At 41.7% G+C, this 20,767-nt stretch overlaps 1 protein-coding gene and 1 long non-coding RNA gene across 4 annotated transcripts in view; one reads left to right on the top strand and one right to left on the bottom strand.

Moving 5' to 3' along the window:
* Positions 1-15,242, bottom strand: part of LOC141769489 (uncharacterized) — a 55,741-nt gene extending 40,499 nt beyond the window's left edge. The window contains exons 1-2 of the long non-coding RNA XR_012594302.1: positions 15,179-15,242; positions 10,093-10,197 (exon numbers count right to left, since the gene is read on the bottom strand). This is a non-coding gene — a long non-coding RNA (uncharacterized LOC141769489). The remainder of the gene's footprint in view (positions 1-10,092; positions 10,198-15,178) is intronic.
* Positions 224-20,767, top strand: part of dtx1 (deltex 1, E3 ubiquitin ligase) — a 52,817-nt gene continuing 32,273 nt past the window's right edge. Inside the window, exons 1-2 of one of the 3 annotated variants that reach the window (XM_074638588.1) lie at positions 224-602; positions 1,228-1,861. In XM_074638588.1, the coding sequence (XP_074494689.1) occupies positions 1,603-1,861 (259 nt within the window). In that variant the 5' untranslated portion in view covers positions 224-602; positions 1,228-1,602. Of the gene's footprint in view, positions 787-1,227; positions 1,862-20,767 lie in introns of all 3 variants that reach the window. The other 2 variants (XM_074638587.1, XM_074638586.1) reach the window with 2 other exon arrangements.

Here is a 20,767-nt window from a genome sequence, read left to right as displayed (position 1 = left end):
AATGTAAAAAGTAGTATTGCACATGATATTGATATTATATATATATATAATGTTTGCTATTTGTGTAATAAAAGATGGTTAAAATGTCTGAATACATGTTTTGTTTTTGTTTTCTTCCTCTTGTTTATGTTAGTAGGCTACCATAGTAGTAGTAGTCCCTCTACTGTAGTATGCATCACTCTGTTCTCAGTGAAATCACAGTGTCAGCAGGGGCTTTATTTTGAAACCAGATACCGGAAGTTGTATCATTTAGTTTTTGATGAAATTGACACTTTTGGCTGATTTTCAGCGGCTATCCATACAGGTGCGCCTGGATGACATTTGTGCGTAATTTGCGGGCTGCATGAAGTGCGTGTTTACCATGTGAATGTGAATGTGAAAGCCATGTGACGCTGTTTGGTGTTGCGGGCAGAGATGCGCGTCTCCGGCGGATCGGTTCCTCCGCTCCTCTCACACTGGAAACCGAGCAACTGGGGCATGCATTCACTTTAACACAGCCGACCAACAAGCTGCTGGAGGAGTCTGTGGGTTTACAGCACATTCACGGGAATAAAACGACGCTTTTTCTCTGCAATAACACTGGATCACTGGAGCTACAGGAGGTGGGTTTGAAGAGGAAGATCTCAGTTTTTTAAGGATAACAGGAAAACGTGCAAACCCCCATATGTGAAAAGGCAGGTGCGTGTCGAGATTTGCACCTCGATTTTTGTTTTTTTTCTTTTGATTTTCCTGTGAAATGCAGCTTCTACCTGACAGATGTGTGGCACCAAAACTGCTAGCCTACAGGTCTGTGTCGCCACAATCAATCATGTGCTGTGTTGTTGTGCATGCCACGAAAAAAACATTAGTGATAAATCCTAGAAGCAACAGAGACGATGCTTTTTGCATTCACTGCACCTGAACAGCTTTCTCATGTGGAACATGTCTGAGTGATATTCTGCCTGCTAGGATTATGATAGCATCTGGCTGTTTACATGCACACTGCTCTCTGTCCCCTCTTACACAAATCTGATGACAATCACAATTATTCTGCTGCTGAAACAGCTCAAATGCAATTTTTTTGTCACTGCTTTTTAAGTAAACAGAATTGCCTAGAGGTACAGTAAAGGCCACTAATGGGACTATAGCACAGAACTGCTTGTTTTCCTGACTGTTAAGAAATAAACTGGTGTGATAAATCACAGCATTTGATTTAACAGTGTGTTTCTGCTCCTCTTTTGTTTTTAGAGAGCATCTCCTGTCTACCTGCTGATGATCTGCTGTGGTCGGCTGTGGAGAACTGAGACTGCCACAGCTGCAAATCTCATCATCAGCATCAACGTCTGCCACTTCAAACACGACAAGACACAGGAGGACAGAGGCTGATCAAAGAGCCAGCAGTCACAAAGCACCTGTAGACGATGACTCCGGCAGAGCTGCTCGCGTGAAAGCAGCATGAGATAATTGAGGAGTGCCATACTAATAGCTGATTCAAGCTTCTTTTTTTTCCCGTTTGGTGCTGATGAAAATGTTCCAGTGTGTCAGTTGACTGACAGGGTTGCAGTGCTGTTCTGTCTCTCCGGGACATAGCCAGCAGCCGAAAGCTCAGACACCACGAAGGAGATGGCTCGTCCAGGATCGGGGTTGCTGGTGCCAGGCAACGGGATGGGGTACCCACCTCAGAACCTGGCCAGGGTCGTGGTCTGGGAGTGGCTGAATGAACACGGGCGCTGGAGGCCCTACAGTGCAGCGGTTTGCCACCATATTGAGAACGTACTGAAGGGGGATGCCCGAGGAACTGTAGTTCTGGGGCAGGTGGATGCCCAGCTCACTGCTTACATCATCGACCTGCAGTCCATGCACCAGTTTCGACAGGACACAGGTAAGAGACGTGGCAGTTTCCTGTCTGTACGCACACAGATGTCACAGATGGGGGTGTCAAGGAAAGAACAGATGATGTCAACACATCAAGGGGGATGTTTACCCAGCAGTTCTGACGTCAGAAATGGGTAAACGAATGAATTACGTTTGCCTGTCCTTACCACAAATGATGTCACATTTTCACATTTGGGACCGATACAACAGAGCCAGCCTCGATGCGGTTGCTACACAAATCTTATGTAACTTTCAGGGGAATAAATGAGTCCCGAACACCCCGTCTGCTTTGGGACTCGTGCAGATGAGCCACAGGTTGAGTTTAGAGGCGTTGCAACAAACAGGACACATAGACGACAAGCGTAGCAATGATTTATTCATTCAGGAGCGTCTTTATGCGACTGCTGGAAAGCCGTGACCTTCCCAAAGGTCACCATGTTGGAGGGGCTGTGTGCATCCATCAGGCAAATGAGTGATGTAGCTCGGCGCGACGTTCCTCGCTCTTCTCGGCTGATTGTTTTTCGTCAAATGTGTTGGCGTTCGGATGTAAGAATGGCAATCCCAATAGTGCCGTTGGTGTACACAATCACTGCATAAGAGATCATGCTCTTTAACCCTCAGTTCACATCAATTTGTTTCACTTCACATGATGGAAAGAATATACAGTTTATGGACAAATCTGGTTAAATAGTAGACATTGAAGCAATAGCCCTCTATGTGTAAACTGTTGCTTTGTCAACCACAAAGTTTTTACGTTAAATGTGTGTTTTGTAGGAGAGCATGTGACCAACATTATCTAGAGTGAGCGATCGACCTCTGGCCATAACATGCTCAGAGTAGTATAATAATATGTGTAATAATATTTCGCTTTAGAGTGAAATCCACCCACCACAGCCTTTGTTTGACTCTAATTCTCTCTGATGCCTGCTACCTTTTGAAATAAGACCAGATGTTTTTGTGCTGTGCTCCACCAAGGCTCAACACACTCTGTGTGTGTGCATTCACCTACCTGCTGTCCCGGTGTTTGAAGCGAAGATATGGGGGAGGTTTTAGACATCTGTTAGAAGCGGCCTTGGACAAATCTCAGCTGCCTGAATTATTCTTCACGTCTGATTCAGCTACATATCACCGTGTTAGACTCAGTTATAAATCAAGGTACTGATTGTGACTTCTTTGTTAGGTGCTTTATGGAGGTACAGGTCGTGTCCACTATAAAAAAAAACAATATTCCATCATGAGTAAAACTCTCACTGTAGTAAGTCAGAGATAAGTCTCATATCTGATGGTGTTATGTAACATCAGTGAGGCACAGGGAGATACAAAAGGGTTATACAGAAGGTGACCTCACTGTGCCTGAATCTGCACAATGTCACCTTTCATTAATTTGTGGATTTAGTTGGCAGTGTTATTGAGAATACAGAATAATAAGATATAGCTTGAATTTGTAAAAGTCTGATTATGGGGGAAAAAAACAGTCAAAATGTAATGAAATGTTTTTCTAAATTGTTAAAAACTGCAAAAAAGATACCCGCAACTGTAATAAGTTGTAGTCATGTATGTGCTGTCTTGTTACACTGTGTGTGTTTCTAGTAGAGGTTGTTATAATGATAGTTTGGAGAAGGAAAAAGCCGATAGCTGATTCATTTGCCGATATCTTCTTTATTTCTGCAGCTTTTGCATACGCTGTTTTTATAAATATTTTTTTTTTGTCTTCTTAAGAATTTAGGAATTCGTAAGAGAATATCCTGAAGTGTGATTTGATGGATTACATAATTGGAAACATTAATTTATCCTGTGGGTCCACCGCAGCCCCTGGACGGTGCCTTTAGCCCACTAATGTTAGCTGCACTAGTTAAGCAGTGTTAACTTAGCTGGCGTTGCTTGTTTCACCATGTCAGGCTCACGTTAGGCAGCTAACGACTGCTCAGGTTCTTCCCAAGCTACTAGACATTGTTGTCAAAAATAACGTTACATAGAAAGTAAAGGTAAAAATAGAAAATAGAAAACTTCTTAGGACAGTTTGCATTAAATCATGTGCGTATTGTTGGGAGATGCCACCACAGTAATGGCGATTTGGTTACTTCCGGTATTTCCCCGGATTTGTCTATATAAATATATTGATTGACCACTTAATGTATTGTCTATATACAGCAAATAGTGTAAATATAGTAGGGCGGTAAATTGATTAATATATTGAATCGCGATTAATCACATGATTGTCCATAGTTAATCGCGATTAATCGTAAATTAATTGCATATTTTTTATCTGTTCGAAAAGTACCTTAAAGGGAGATTTGTCAGGAATATAATACTCTTTGATATGATGGCAGTATCTTCACTCTGGCTTTAAAACTGAGCCCGTTACAACCTAAAAATCAATGTGTTAAAGAAATTAGTGGCGTTACTTTGTGTTAATGCGTTATTATCGTGTTAACTTTGATAACCCTAATATATAGCATTTGATGTATTAGCGTTTTTCTATTGTTTATGTTGTTCTTTACTGTTTGAATTGCTGAATATGAACCCGGCAGTATTTCTGCATCGCTGTCAGGAGGGTTGTTGTTTAAGGAGCTGCCTGGCTGGATTTCTGCTGTTCTTGTCGGTGTCTTCCCCTCTGATAGGATATAACACAGAGCAGCACGTGTGTCTGGGGTTGACTGGATCCGAGATGAGCCACCGAGCCGTTTGTCAGCCATTACCACGGTGCTGGGGCTGGGCCTGACGTTTATCGGTCCTCATTGTGCCGTTCGGTGTGTTACCTTCCCCCTCGGCTGGGATAAACCTGTCACAGCATTGCCTGACGGACAGCAGCCCCGGTCACCCGCTGCCTCCTCCCTCCACCTCCTCTGCACGCTCCGTTCCTGTCCCCAAACATGGGCAGACCTCTACCAGGCCGCAGCCATCGATCCAAGCTCCCATGAGGCCTAGCTCCCAGGCTGTAGCGATGTTGTTGTGCCGCTGCTTACAACACGGCCTCAGCGAGTTTGTTTTAATGTGGATTTTGATGCATCTGTTTCGCATTGGATGTTTGCTATATTTGCAGCGCAGCAGGTCACCCGCAGCCACTTGCTCATGGAGTGTCCCTGTGGGGAAACCCCATTTTGTCGCGGAGCCAGTGATCTCGTCCTCTGAGGCTGTTTTTTTGGCAAGAGCTGGGAAGAGAGTCGAGTGTGCTCGGTGTCCCCTGTGTGTGTGTGTATATGTCCTTGCTTCTGTACATCTGTGAGTTTGCTGATGATGGTGCACTCTGCCAGCTGTGGTGTTTGTGTCCTGTCCCTGCAGGCTGTGTGGGGGTGCCCTGCTCCTCCTGTGGGTTTGGGAGGAGCTCCTGTGGGTGGGAACCAGGCAGAGTTACTCCGACTAATGAGACAGCAGCTATAGTTTATCTCCATGGCTCCCTCTAATCAGAGCATCATGACGACAACGCAAGGCACCACAGGCGATGCGGCAGGGCCCCTCTCTGTGCAGAGCAGCCTAAACACATCTGTATTTAGTTGGCATTCAAAAAAACAGGGTACGGCGTCCATAATACAACTACTGGTGAAGAACACCAGTCTGTGGCGAAGTCCTAAACCCCAGTGCTTTATATATACAGTATGACTGAAGGCTAAAAGGCTTATATATAGTGTGGATGAATATCTGGCTGAAGGCAGGGAGAGGATTGGCTCCCAGCCAGGGAGGATCGATCCGTTCTCCTCCCCAGAGGGGTGTTTGAACCTCTAAACACTGCTGTGGACTGATCCCCTTTCACTACACCCACTCCCATAGCAAAACACATGGGCTTATCTGCCATCTCCATCATATACCAACACTTGTGGCCTGTCTGATGGATTTCACACTGCAGCTATTGCTTCTGCTGCCTGGCTTTTAAGCATTTACCTCTTCTGTATTTTTCTCTTATGATGGAGAGGTGGCACAAAGCAAAGAGCCCTGCAAGTGTGCATTCATGAAAATCAGTAATGTAACATCAACACCATTCAAAACTTGAATATTATTTCTTAAATGAAGACATGTATTATGTTGTTTACTGTTGTGGTGCTATAGTCATATCACTGCGAGAGGAATTTACTTTTGTTGTTAGTTGTTATTAAAGCACGTTGAAAAGGTACAAGGTAATGCAAGAAACCCAATCCGTTTCTCAATAGCATTTCCAACCGTGGCAAATTGTGTTTTACCTTTACGTTATATTATCTAAAAGCATTTCATCTTTAAAGTTGAGCTAAAATTAAGCTACATTTTGCTAAGAAATCAGTGTATATCCTTGTGTTTGTTGTGACTTGTAAACTGATTTGGCTAAAAAATTTAGTTAAATTAAAATTATATAAAATTAAATGTTTTTATGATTTCTGAGTTACAGCAGCAAGGGATATATTAAGCACACAACAACAATAAGAATATATAAAAAAATAAGATTAAACATAGGCATTAGCAGTAAATACTCTTAAAAGCTGGTTAGCAACCGAGGATGTTGGAACTGTAATATAGAGGGAGTTGGCCGCGTTTTCGTCTTACAACTTGAACCCTTTCGCAGTGTGTTTTCAATTCATGAAAGTTGATCATAACCTCTTTGCTGGCCTAAAAATTTTGATTCAGCGTTTGATTGTACTTAGCTCCGCCCTCTCGTGTCTCTCGTGTCACTTCTGGTTGCAAATAGCCAAGCTGGCGACGCCCAGAAACCAAGATGGCGACGGCCAAAATGCCGAACTCGAGGCTTCAAAAGTCCACAAACCAATGGGTGACGTCACGGTCCACGTGTCTACTTCTTATATACAGTCTATGGACCTTCATGCAACGTAACATCTAGTGGGAGACGGTGCTAACGTTCACAAGTTAGGCTAAATAGCTTCCATTCTGCATGGCTTGTAAGCTTCTACTTGCAGAGTGGAAAACAAACTTAACAATACGATGAGTCCTTTTAAATGTTGACAGATTTTTTTGCATTAAAAAAAGCTCTGACCGTACGCTACCTGCTCAGCACCAAACAGCAGACAGACACAGTTAGCGACCAGCTAGTGAACAAAGCGTAGCAGTTAAAGAGCCAGATATTTGCCTCAGCAGTTGGTGGAGAACAAAACGGACCCATAAAGAGAGTAAATATTGGACTTACATTCATCAGGTGGACACAAACACCCCTCCAAATGGCTGCTGATGTTCTTCCTTATCTGCTGGATGTATAAATAAGAACCTGTATGTTAACAAGTCTGTCATATTAACTTAAAAGGTGATAATATGTCCCTTAAACAAACAGTTATTGCAAGTTTAAACGTAACTATTTATGGTTGATAGTCAATGCTATGTGGGCTTGTTGTAAAAGGGGAAACATGTCTTTGATTGCTTTTGGTAGGCTATATATACAGTATACGCCTATATATAACGTGACATGTAGTAGCGCACCAGACGTTGACTTTGCGTGTCCTAGCAGCGGCGGCCCGCAGATCTGTCAACCGCTGCCAAGGGAAACACCCATCCGAAGGCTTGAAGCAAAGCTTTCATCCTCATTTGAAAAATGGAAAAAATTAATAGCTGCAGTATTATTATAGTTTATCCTTCCGTACATCAAACAAAATTTCAGTTCAACTTAAAATCAAAGAGACAGCATTTAGAGTGTAATTTATGTCTTATGCTGTTGTTTGTGTTCCTGGAGTTGCAAGGGGCATTACAGTTGCTCGGTGCTCACTGTTGTGAGATGGCCCATGTGTGACTAGAGAGATAACGCCTATCAGCGGCTGTTGCCGGAGCAGAGATTTGTTTGTTTTGGTTCCACATGCGTGAGAACCTCTACTCCTCTGGCCCATTCCCCTCGGCCAAACAGCCCTCCCTGACTAATTACATTGAAAAGCACCAGAAAACAAAGAAGAGATGGTCATGTTCTCAGGCCTGTTTTGTGTTAAGCTGACAAACAACAGTTGCTGCTGTGGTTGTGGTTTGGATACTGCCTGGAAACTTGCAGAGCATTTGTAGCTAATGCTGCAGTTTGTCGAAGAGGGCGGCGCTTCAGGTTTTTCTTCTTTAATGCAGTTTAGTATGTAGTAAATGTGTGTGGGAACTGTTTTGGTGGTCTGTGGGAGGAAGCTGTAAAAAGGATTCCCGCTATGTACGTGCTAAAGGTCAGGTGCTGTATGCATCAGCTCTGACTGTGAAATCCCACATGCGTCAGAAGAAAGCAGAATGAGCAAAGAGTGGAGCCTGAAGGCACTAAAGTGTACATTTAGAAGAGAAACAAGAACTAGGATTACAAATGAGACAGAGCCAGGCGCTTTTATATGTGTCTACAAGTGGAGCACATGAGCACATATCAGCAGCTCTGTGATGTTTCCTGACACACTGAGTTATTTAGCATGGTGTATGTTTTTCTATGGCTTAGAGACATTGTAGGCAAAGAACGTATATTGATAAGAAGTGAAAGTCAATTGTTTCTACTATTGCAACGTCAGCGTTTTTGTTGAATGCTCGATTCTGATTGGTCAATTACAGCGTTCCACGATCTGTTATTTCATAGCAGACCGTTGCTATGGACGCAGTTCTGATGTCGGACTCTTTTGTGTCAAATTATTGATTTCTTAAGTAAGTAGCCGTGTAATAAGTGGGATAATGTACAGATAGCGGGCCATTGTTGTGAAATAAACTCCGACAGGGCGATGCAGCACCCTGATTTGGAGGTCTCACATCACCCTGTCCGGGTTTATTTCACAACAATGACCGACTTGCTGTACATTTTCCCTTACTTATTTGCTTAGTTACTAATTTATTTATAAAACTTTTTGCCCGTCTACTTCACAGAGGAGGTACAGGCTTACAGCACACAGCCCATGGTGTATTATAAGATGATAAAAGTGATGAATTACAGCCAATATGTCCATTATTACAGCTGCATACAGCTAGCAGGAAGCCGGCAGAACTGGATATGTCATATGAACGTGCATGGCGGTGCAGCCCCGTGGGTCTGATTTTTCATTATGTCGAGGAAAATAACTCTGGATTCGACTATTAGTGAATTTTACAGCTTTTAGGACCTAATGATTTAAATGATGGATATTTAAGCGTTCGTACTGGGAAGTTGATTTACCTCACGTCTCTTTATACATCCATGGCTACAGACTCTTTGGCGTTTTCAGATGGCGGCAGCACTGTTGTTAAGAAAGCACCAGAGTTTCGTCTCTTTGCTTCTATACTCTTTTGTTGTTGGACTGCTGTTTGCAATTATACTTGATGTAGACCCGAAGAGGTAGCATGTACAGTATACTGTATATAGTTATCTTTAGATACTCAACAAGTCACCTGCCGACCTCATCCTCACTCATCTGGACTAAAGATAAAAGACATGACATATAATGACCAAGTTCTTTTTCTCCTAGAGCCTTTTTGTAATTAGCATAATTAGTCAGTGAAGGTCCTTAGCAGTATCAAAGTGGTGCTAAGGTGTCATTGTACACAGGGGTCCATTATAGCCCCAACCAGCTGGCTGAATTCCACTTGGATGTCAGCAGGAAAGGGATCGGAGTGGCGCTGTGGAGAGGAAGGAGGAGGGGGGGCTGACAGAGGTGAGGAGAGAATGGGAACAGAGGGAGAGGTGGAGCGTTTTCCTGATGGAAAGTGACAGTCAGGGTGGAGGGAGGGATAATAACACTGAAAAGACCCTCAGCTGTGCACATTCCCCTGCTCTTTCACTCGCACACATATACAGCTTTTGTCTCGTTGCTGTGAAGTCTCCCATCCAGGGCCTCAAAGTGTGCTTATTTTAATTAAGAAGTAGGGCAGTCGGTGTTAACGCGATAATAATACAAATTCATTTTAACGCCACAAATTTCTTTAACGCAACTTGCGATTTTTAGGTTGTAGCGGGCTCTTTTTTAAAGCTAGAGTGAAGATACTGGCATCATATGAAACTAGCAAACCTAAGGAATCCATTGGTACAAACCATCATACTAGCTTATGTAGAAGGAGGCTCCATAATTAACGCTCCAAACTTACACTAAATTTTGGCGAGAAAAAACGTTCATGTCCATTTTCAAAGGGGTCCCTTGACCTCTGACCTCAAGATATGTGAATGAAAATGGGTTCTATGGGTACCCACGAGTCTCCCCTTTACAGGCATGCCCACTTTATGATAATCACATGCAGTTTGGGGGAAGTCATAGTCAAGTCAGCACACTGACACACTGACAGCTGTTGTTGCCTGTTGGGCTTCAGTTTGCCATGTTATGATTTAAGCATATTTTATTATGCTAAATGCAGTACCTGTGAGGGTTACTGGACAATATTTGTCATTGTTTTGTGTTGTTAATTGATTTCCAATAATAAATATATACATACATTTGCATAAAGCAAGCATATTTGCCCACTCTCATGTTGATAAGAGTATTACATCTGTGACAAACCTCCCTTAAAGGTACATTTTGAACAGATAAAAATTTTGCGATTAATTTGCGTTCAATCACGATTAACTATGGACGATCATGCGATTAATCACGATTATATATTTAATCGATTGACACACAGTATTAAGAAGCCATATTTTTGTCAATTACCTGACTTAATATTTTGTTTATAGAATATAAAGAACAGAGGCAGGTGCCAGTCACAAACTACCGGAGTCCAAAGTCATTTACATGGTCGGACCAGCAACGAAATAAATAATACATAAGATTCTTTGTTCATACTGACACAAAATGTAGGAAATCAAGCAAATTTGAGCAGTTCTTAAGATGTGAAGCACATTTTACTACTGCTACTCAAATAATGACCAAAATGTCTGGAGCTAAAAAACAAGCAGCAGCAAAATGTTACTTACTTAGTGCTGCAACTAAAAAATATTGTTCAACCGTTCAATTCTTTTTTCAGATTTTCAAAATTTAGTCTTTGAGAAATTAGTGAAAAATGCTCACCTCAATTTTCCAGAGCCTATTTGAGATCTTGAAATGACTTGTTTTGTTTGAATTACAGTCCAAAACCCAAAGATATTCCATTTACAGTCTATCAAACAGACAAAAGGAGCAAATCCTCACATTTTAGAAGCTTGTAAGAACAAATATTTGGCTATTTTTCTTGATAAATCAACAGTTTTGGGAATTAATCTTCTGTGCATTCGTTGATCAAATAATTATTTCAGCATTTAATACTTTGTTTTATCCTTGTAAAGCATCAGTCAGGCTGCTGTTCCCTCTTCAGAGCCACCTTTGTTCCCAGGGTTGTAGTGCTTTGGTCTGCTCCGTCCACATCCTTATTGCGTTACAGTGATGAGCAGGCTCTGCAGCTTCTGGCAGCCTCCGGCGTCGGTAGCAGAAGCGTCTCTCCATATCTCCTTTTAACTTCTGATCCAGCGAGTCACCACTTTTAACTTCTAAAGTGGATATCGTAGTCTTTTATCAGGGAAGCAGCTCTGCGCCGCTTGCTTATCAGGCCGGTCTGGGAGGTCGGTCAGATCGTAGGCTGTCGTCTGCCTCAGCCCATCAGCTCGCTGCTGCTAGAATAGGAATGCTTTATGCATTATGCATTATCCTTAAACTATCCTCCATCTCCTGGTTACATGTATTGACGATCTTTTTTTGAAATGCTTCTTACTGTCTAGGATGTTGGATCAAATTCTCAAAGTATTCTCAAACTCCTCTCACACCAATGTGATTTACTTGGGGGGGGGGGGATGAATGTTGAACCATCTCTTGTGTTGGAAAAAATGACTTTACAAAGCTGTATAGGACACGGGCTCTTCAGTATACAAACCAGATGTGGTAGCTGTCATATCATAATAAGGGAAAGAGTTCCTGCTATTACAAATGGGGTGTCTTTGATCTACCGTAGTGTGTGGTGCTGTGGTCTTACATTTACAGAAAGCATCGTTTGACTGAGACCAGAGCTGCACTGACGCATATTGGGCTGCCAGCGGTCGCAGCAAGCCAAGCTCAGAGCTCCCTTGATCATTCTCCGTGAAACGCAGCAACACATCGCGGGACTTTTTGTTTTGGTCTCAGAATTTTCACTCATTTTACAAAAATAAATTCACCCTTAGCCCACTTTAGCGCGGCGGCACCATGACAAATCGCCAAAGCCGAAACTGGGATGGGTTTCTCGAAAGCATCTTAGTGGTAGGAGAGTCGTCATTGTTCCAGTGTAAGCCACTGTAATGGCCAAAAAAGATCTTCCTAAAGTCTGAACACACAGGCAGAAGTCACATCTCTGCTATGAGCCCGTTGCTCAAACAGTAAGCAGTGGACAACCAAGTCACTTGGTGCAAATTCTGTTAGATATCCTTTCATTACATATGTTTTTTCACAAACTATACTCTCCGTCTACAATACAACTGTATCTATTCCGCATAGGGCCATTTAAAATGAACTAGGACTGTCAAAGTTAACGCGTCAATGCAAATTCATTTTAAAGCCACTAATTTCTATAACGCATTAACACAACTCGTAATTTTTAGGGCTCAGTTTTGAAGATAGAGTGAATGGACAAGTAATGTAATTGGTGTATGCCAGAACAACGTGTAACACCGACTACCGCGCAAGCCTAATTTTAAATAATTTTTTTAAAAATAAAAACAGTAATTTAAGTTATATATCCAATAAAACTTGCAAACATTCACTAGTTCCACCTTAGTTATGAGTAATTATATCATTGTGTATTGAATATCTTTGGGCTTTTGACTGTTAGTAGGACAAAAGAAGCCATTTGAGGATTAAACCTTGTGCTGTTGGAACTTGTAATGGCCATTTTCACAGTTTTCTGACGTTTTAAGGTCAGAAAACATTTAAACAATTAACTCATCGAAAGAATAATTAGCCTACTAATAATGAATATAATCATCAGTTGCAGCCATAAAGTCAGCCGTACTGTAATTCAGTTAATGGTCCGATAATAACCGCAGCTGTTGTGTCAATAATGATATAGCCAGGACATGTATTAAAGCTCATGGTTTGTTGCAGTTGTTTGTTCTGTGGTTTTGTATGGAGCTTCTTGTGTGTTCTGAATGCGTAGTCAGCGACTGTTCAGTCTAATGGAAACGAGAGGGCGAAGGAATTACTGCGACACGGCATGGGACAACACACGCATGCACATAACAAGTTCACATTCCCTCAAGCTCCTACTTCACAGCCATACAAAAACAATCACTTATTTTGATTGTTTGCAGCCCGGGCGCTCTGCAGAATATCAATGCGAGTCTCTCACTCTCACCCTCCTCTCCTCTCCTCCTTTGTCTGTGTCACCTGTAAGTGCTTCTAAATCATGTTTCCTGGTGAGAGTCCAAGTCCTGAGACTGGTCAGCATGAGGAACGTCCTGCAGTAGCCTGTGAGGTGAATAATATTTACCAGGTGCTCCTGGCAGAGGCCCCTCCAACCTCCACTGTTGCTCCTCAGAGGAGCTGCTCACCTCTCACACCATCACTTTTTCAGATATTTCATTATTAATGAGAGCTTGCAAACTCTCTAAGGATTTATATCGCTGGGGCCTCAAGGTGAATTTTTATCTGACTTCAATGGTAATTGCTTCTACTCTGTTCTGTCCTTTGTATGGGTGCATTCAGTCAGAAAGACATTTGTCACTACAAAAATGGAATGAAAGCCACTTCAACAGTGGATTTTAAGTTGAAATGTACGTTGTTTAAGGGTAATTATTTACTACTTCACATGGAAGTCTTGAACCAATTAATCAAAAAAGAGCTTCACACTTGCCAGTGATACTTTCATCAGAGAACTTGATGCTTAGAGCGGAATCATTAAAGAACAAAAATGTATGTTGAAAACAGGAAATATGATCTTTATATTGAGCTGCAATGACGCATACTTTCCTATTCCTTTAAATCTATTGCCTCCAGCTGATCTTCAGATCTTTGAGGTTGCTCTTAGCAAGTGTCTTTTGGGTGGTGAATCACTTTAAGCCCCACCATCCTATGAGTGCAACATAAATTGAATTTCAAAGTTGACCCTCATCTGTTCTAGAGTAATTAAGCCTTCCCAGAAAATCATTAATGATTTATTCACCGTAGTTCCATATACATTATGTATGTTCCTTGCAGCTATTCGAGCCTCGAGAGCATGAAATCATCCGCTTGAACTGATTCTACACCGCAAAACAACCTTTCATTATCATACAATATCAGAGTGACAAAAATTAAGAATCTACCTTCAATACATGGTTTCCCATAACAATATCATTCATATTTCAGCAGCTCTCTTTCACCTCTCTTCACCGCAGCAGAACTGATGACTTGTGAAAAGTGGATCTGTGAAATGAATTTCTCTACAGGCTTTGACCCTCAAAGTCAATGTACCGCCGTTACACCTCTGCAGGCTTCGATAAAGCCCATCAGACTCATGTTCAGGCTTTAAGCTCGATAAAAGCTTTTAGCGATCCAACAGCAACTTTCCAACGAGGACATGACCCTGATTTTATTCCAGCCCCTGACATTTAGCCTCAACAAGCACGAGTCGCTTCCCTGAATATCCTCTGTTCCTCTTAATAGACTTAATAGTCAAATTTAGGAAAAGTGCACATTATACAAATACGGCAGTAAAACATAATTGAGCTATTAAGATGAGCTATTAATACTAAAATAAATGAATGTCTCTGCATTAAGTTTGTAGTCTGAACACAGAGGAGATGTGATTACACTTGTGAGTCAGCAGGGAAAAGGTCTGGGCCTAATAATAAAAACTCCTTGGGAAAGTGGAACATACTTAAGGAGAAGTTGTGTTTGTTATAATATGGATAAAACTAGGGCTGTCAAAGTTAACGTGATAATAACACATTAACTTTGACGTTAACGCATATTTGTTTTAACTAATTTCTTTAACACATTAACGCAACTTGCAATTTTTAGGTTGAAGCAGGCTTTGTTTTAAAGCTAGAGTGAAGATACGGGCATCATATGAAACTACACAACCTAAGGAATCCATTGGTACCAACCATGTCATACTAGCTTGTGGCGAAGGGGGCTAAATAACGCTCCAAACTAATGCTACATTTTGGCGAGGAAAAGATGGCATGACCATTTTCAAAGGGGTCCCTTGACCTCTGACCTCAAGATATGTGAATAAAAATGGGTTCTATGGGTACCCACGAGTCTCCCCTTTAAAGACATGCCCACTTTATGATAATCACATGCAGTTTGGGGCAAGTCATAGTCAACTCAGCACACTGACACACTGACAGCTGTTGTTTCCTGTTGGGCTTGAGTTTGCCATGTTATGATTTGAGCATATTTTTATGCTAAATGCAGTACCTGTGAGGGTTTCTGGACAATATTTGTCATTGTTTTTTGTCATTAATTGATTTCAAATAATAAATATATACATACATGTGCATAAAGCAGCATATTTGCCCAACCCCATGTTGATAAGAGTATTAAATACTTGAGAAATCTCCCTTTAAGGTACATTTTGAACAGATACAAATGTGCGATTAATCACGATTAACTATGGACAATCCTGCAATTAATCGTGGTTAAATATTTTAATCGATTGACAGCCCTAGATTAAACATTTCTCTCCCTGCAGGGTGGTCTGATGCCCTCTGACCTCTCTCACACCGTGTCCACTTTACTGCTGATCAAAGCTGACCAGTTTAGTCTGGCACAGAGACAATTTGCTGTAATGTAGTCAGACGTTTCCTCTGATAAGACCTGACTGTGTCTGACAGCCATGGAGTGGGTTATAAAAGCCTGTCTCAGCAAACTCATTTAATGCATGCTGTTCATCTCAATGAGTCAGACTCCTTTTATTTGTCAAATGTAATATTCTGAGCAGTTTTTTTCCCCTCTAGGTGCCTCCCACGAACAGCCTTGATGTTATGATGTCATTTGGTAGAAATAGGTATTTTTGTTTTTATATTTCTGGGTATTTCTGTTGTTTTTTTCCTGAAGATTCTATAAGATCTAAGCCCTATAGTTTAGAGTATAGAATATCCACGCAACCACCTACAGGCTGTATTGAAGTGAGTCAGAAATGTACACAATAAGAGATGAGGTGGTGACCACGCTGAGAAGGTCTCCCTCTTTATAGAATCCGACCTCATGCTGCCGTCATTTGCAGTTTGTGTTCAGTGACGGTGCAGTACACCTCATCGAGTGTGACTGATTCATGGTCCAGTCGTGTAGCAGTTAGCGTTGCATGTACATGTGTGGCAGAGGTCATCTCATGAAGAACCACGTGAGCTATTCCTCAACGTCTCCTCGGACGTGGTACGCCCATCAATCAGCTTTCCGCTGAGCAGGCAAAATGGTTTCACTGATGTACAGTCTGTCGTGCTGGTCTGACGGCTGACATGAAATATCGTGTTGCCGCAGATGAATACTGCACCAGGTTGGGGTTTGTACATGTGTGTGTGTCACTTTCTCTTGTATTAAACGATGCAGTCTGCGGTGTAAGGTCAGCTGTATGGCTCCGTGATGTGTCGGGAATCACTTGCAAACATCATAATATTAATATTGACATCACATTATGTTGATATATGATGCGATATGGCAAATACACATAAATCACAATCACTTTCTAAAAAATAAATCTATATATATCGATTCAGTGATCAATCAATCCAATATCATTGATGCAAAATGAAATTATCGATACATATCATCAACTTAACTAAGATGCGCATTTATTTTGAAATTCCCATGTCAAGTACGTGTCACCATTTCAGTCCAAGCGCACCTCTCTCCTACAGAGCCCAGTAATAAGACTGTCAAATCATATTTTAGTTGCTTTTTGTGAGTTAATATAAATGTAACTGATGTGTTAAATGGGCGTATGATATCTTCTCATATCAATCGCAGGTCCCTGAATTGAATCAGATCGAAACCGTATTGTGGCCGACTTTGTGATATTATCAAATAATAATTTTTGCAAGTCAAGAAAGTGTCAGTTTGTCATAGGTTTGTTGTAGTATCATGTAGTTTTTGTGTGAAACTGCTCAGTGAACTACATCTCTCGTCTCGTACAATATACGTCACCAACACTAGCGAGCGAGGTCACATAGCTATGACCACGCACAAATGTAATGTTATCTTACCTGATGTGTTTTATCCAGCGACTCCTGGTCTTTTTATCAGAGAGAGACGTCACTTATGTGACTTTTGGGTGCGTCGTCTTTCTAATTACATGTTTTCACAGTCTGATACTTCAACAGTTTCACGACAAACTGCGACTTTCAAAATTATCTTTTAAATTGAAAAACATCATGTGTGGGTAGGGCTGCACGATTTTGAAAAAAAATCGAATTGCGTTTATTCTTACTGATATTGCGATTGCGATATGATTTGCGATATTATAGAGTATGATTATTTTTACACCATTATTCTAATTTTCATTGAAAAACATAATAAAATAATTATGGTGTGATTTTTGCGGGGATCTGTACCAAACAAAGATGTTTTCTTAAGTCTGTAGAATATGATGTGTAGGGCAGGACATCTCTGCAGCACCACAATATTTAATTTTAAATGGTATTTTGACACACATTTCACCTTTTAACAAATATTGCGATTTCTTCCTCATCCTGCGATTTAAAAATTGTCGTTGTTTTGATAAAATTCCAATTAATTGTGCAGCCATATGTGTGATTCATGACGCAATTCAAACGGGATCTTGACCTCTGACCTCAAGATATGTGAATGAAAATGGGTTCTATGGGTACCCACGAGTCTCCCCTTTACAGACATGCCCACTTTATGATAATCATGCAGTTTGGGGCAAGTCATAGTCAAGTCAGCACACTGACACACTGACAGCTGTTGTTGTCTGTTGTTCAAATTGGACTGATGCCAGAATAAGAAAGCTCTGTAGCACCCAGGCATAAGAAGTCATCAGTTGGCAGCTGTCGGGGATGGGAAGAAATGTTGTGATAAAATAAAAAGCCTCTGTAGTGCACGGAGGGATAAGCAGGCAGGAATCCCAGAAAATTAGCAAAATGTCATACCTAAGAAGGAAACGTTGAAATGTTGTCAAAAGCTGCATCGACCAAATAAGCTGTCGCCGTTTTCAGTTTTGTCAGACTGCGAGCCAGATCTGCTGTCTTTACTGGAGAAATTAACATCGCAGGATTTCGTTTTCCATGTGTGAAAGTGACTCCTCTCTGCTAACAAGGAACCTGTTTCACTGTAACCCTGACACCGCTCCTTGGCAGTGCTGGCCTGTGTCATGTGTAGCCAAGGCTGCAGGTTTTTGTGTTTTGTGTGTGTGTGTGTGTGTGTGTGTGTGTTATAACTGTGCCTGGAGCTGTGCCTCCTACTCCCTTGCCTTGGTGACGGCATGGCACGGCGCTGACACGCTAACGAGGTTCCTGCTGGACGTGATGAGGCTGAAGTGGTGTGAAGTGGATGCGGCGAAACACACATAGGCACACTCACCTCTTCAGCATGTACCTCTTCTGGTGTTCTCTCACACACACACACACACACACACACACACACACACACAGTCCCATGTGCACGAACTGCTAACACACACACACACATAATGAGTCAGAGAGCATCCTTGGCAGAGCTGAAGCTCCTCAGCTGAGGACGGTCACGACATTCAGAGTCAGAAGGTTGTTTCAGGGTCTGTTGTTTCACTGCGGTACAGGAGCTGGCAGGTAGACAGGACTATAACTTCATTTTCTTGAGATTTTTTTTTTATCCTCTCTGTCTTTTTTTTTTTGTTACCCCAGTAACTGCAAACTCTGCACAAGAGCCCGGTAACTGGCCAGCTCCCCGGGCCAGGCTGTGGGAGAGTTTGGAGAGTTTGGAGAGTTGAAGGGGGCTGAGGATGAGGACGGTTGCAGTGGGAGTTAAGCCACTTTTCCTCACCACTTTGTCTTGCTGGCAGCAAAATTGTATTAGCGGGGCCTGTTTTACTGCAGTGTTCACTTTCTAAGCTCGGGCAGAAGTGAGACATCCTCTTTTTTTATTGTTATTTGGCAGAAAACCTCCACTCATCACATGCTTCCTTCTGTATCTACTCCCTCCTTCCTTACTCACGTAGCGTTTCTTCTCCTTCATTTTCTCCTTCCTCCCCTTTGCTTGGCCCTTCTCCATCCCCCTATCTACCCCCTCCATCTTTCTCCTTTCCTTCTTCCCTCCTTTCATTTATCCTTTCCTCTACCCTCATTGACCTTCTTTCCAATCCCCTTTTCTCTTTCTTTCCTTTCCTTCCTCCTCTCTCCTTTCCTCCCTCCTCCATCAGTGTCTCCCCTTGCCTCCCGACCAGCTCCCCCGCTTTTGTTCATCCATCACGTTTGTCGACAAAGAGGCCGAGGACGCTTAAGGGAATCCAAGTCGCTATTCACTAGTGCAGCTCATTATAAAGAACTGCATTCTGGGAAAACGAAAGTGTCATCTCAGTATAGAAAATGAGCTTTAATGTGTGATTCTGTGAGAGAGGAGCAGGGGAGCTGCGATATTGTAACGTATAATGCTGTTAAACCAGCTTAACGCCAGACTGTCATCCTCATTATTATGGTCTCTGATCTCTGGGTATTTGTTAATGAGCAGATAATACTCTTACAGATCTCGCCGACTTTGATGTACAGGTATGACAAGGCCTTTTGAGCAGGAGAGTTTTTACATCCACAGCCTCCGCAGTACAAGCGTTAAAATGAAAAGTTCACTTCTTATCAGATCTTTTTGAGCCAGATGTTTTCTCTCAGTCTGTGATGCATTTTGAACCGCTCCGCAGTATTCTGTCTCTTCACCATCTGTAATAGCTAGCTTGGGTGTATTGTTTGTGAAGGCCTTTTTGGGAGATGAAAGTCCTTTTTTTTTTATTTCAAGCTGTGCTCTGGGGTTTATGTGAAAACATCAAACGCGCTTCAATTATTTTATTTCCCCCATACTGTAGAATTGATTAGCATATTCATCATGTGCTCACTATTCATATGTAGGATATTATGAAGGCTGTATGATGATAATTCACGGTCGTCGGTGCCCGCTCTGATGCTGTGCTGCTTACAGCTTTGTAGGTCTTTTGTTTGAACAAAAGTTGATTTAACTGTTAAATGAAACGAAGAACAACTTCCGCTGACGGAAAAATCTGAAACTTGTGCGGCGCCAAATCATGTTTTGACAGAGGAGGGCTTATGAGGAAGCCTGTGTTATGAAGCTGGGGAGGATGTGCAGCAAAGATGGCTTTATAATGCTAAGAAAATCTTCAACAAGACTTAGCGGGGATTCAGACTGAAAATAGCCCTGCATTAAAACCGAGCAGGGGGCTGCACTAGTGGGGGCGTCTTGTTTAAGTTAGCAGTGAAACAATGAAACCTAATCCTGGCAGTCAAGTTTGAGTAACAGATTCATTTTAGATGAGTTTAAAGTAGGGCTGTCAATCTATTAAAATATTTAATTGCAATTAATCACATTGTCCATAGTTCATCACGATTTATCACACATTTTTAATGTTCAAAATGTACCTTAAAGGGAGATTTGTCAAGTATTTAATACTCTTATCTACATGGGAGTGGGAAAATATGTTTGCTTTATGCAAATGTATGTATATATTTATTATTGGAAATTAATTGACGACACAAAACAATGACAAATATTGTCCAGAAACCCTCACAGGTACTGCTTTTAGCATAAAACATGTTTTCAAATCGTAACAGGGCAAACTCAAGCTCAACAGACAACAACAGCTGTCAGTGTGTCAGTGTGCTGACTTGACTATGACTTGCCCCAAACTGCATGATTATCATAAAGTGGGCATGTCTGTAAAGGGGAGACTCGTGGGTACCCATAGAACCCATTTTCATTCACATATCTTGAGGTCAGAGGTCAAGAAACCCCTCTGAAAAATGGCCCTGCCAGTTTTTCCTCGCCAAAATTTAGTGCAAGTTTGGAGCGTTATTTGAACCTCTTTCGCTACAAGCTACTATGACATGGTTGGTACCAATGGATTCCTTAGGTTTTTCTAGTTTCATATGATACCAGTATCCTTCTAGCTTTAA

This window comes from Sebastes fasciatus, chromosome 6 (genome assembly GCF_043250625.1).
Source record: "Sebastes fasciatus isolate fSebFas1 chromosome 6, fSebFas1.pri, whole genome shotgun sequence".
In the NCBI taxonomy this organism is placed as follows: domain Eukaryota; kingdom Metazoa; phylum Chordata; class Actinopteri; order Perciformes; family Sebastidae; genus Sebastes; species Sebastes fasciatus.
This window is presented reverse-complemented; position numbering and strand designations above follow the sequence as displayed.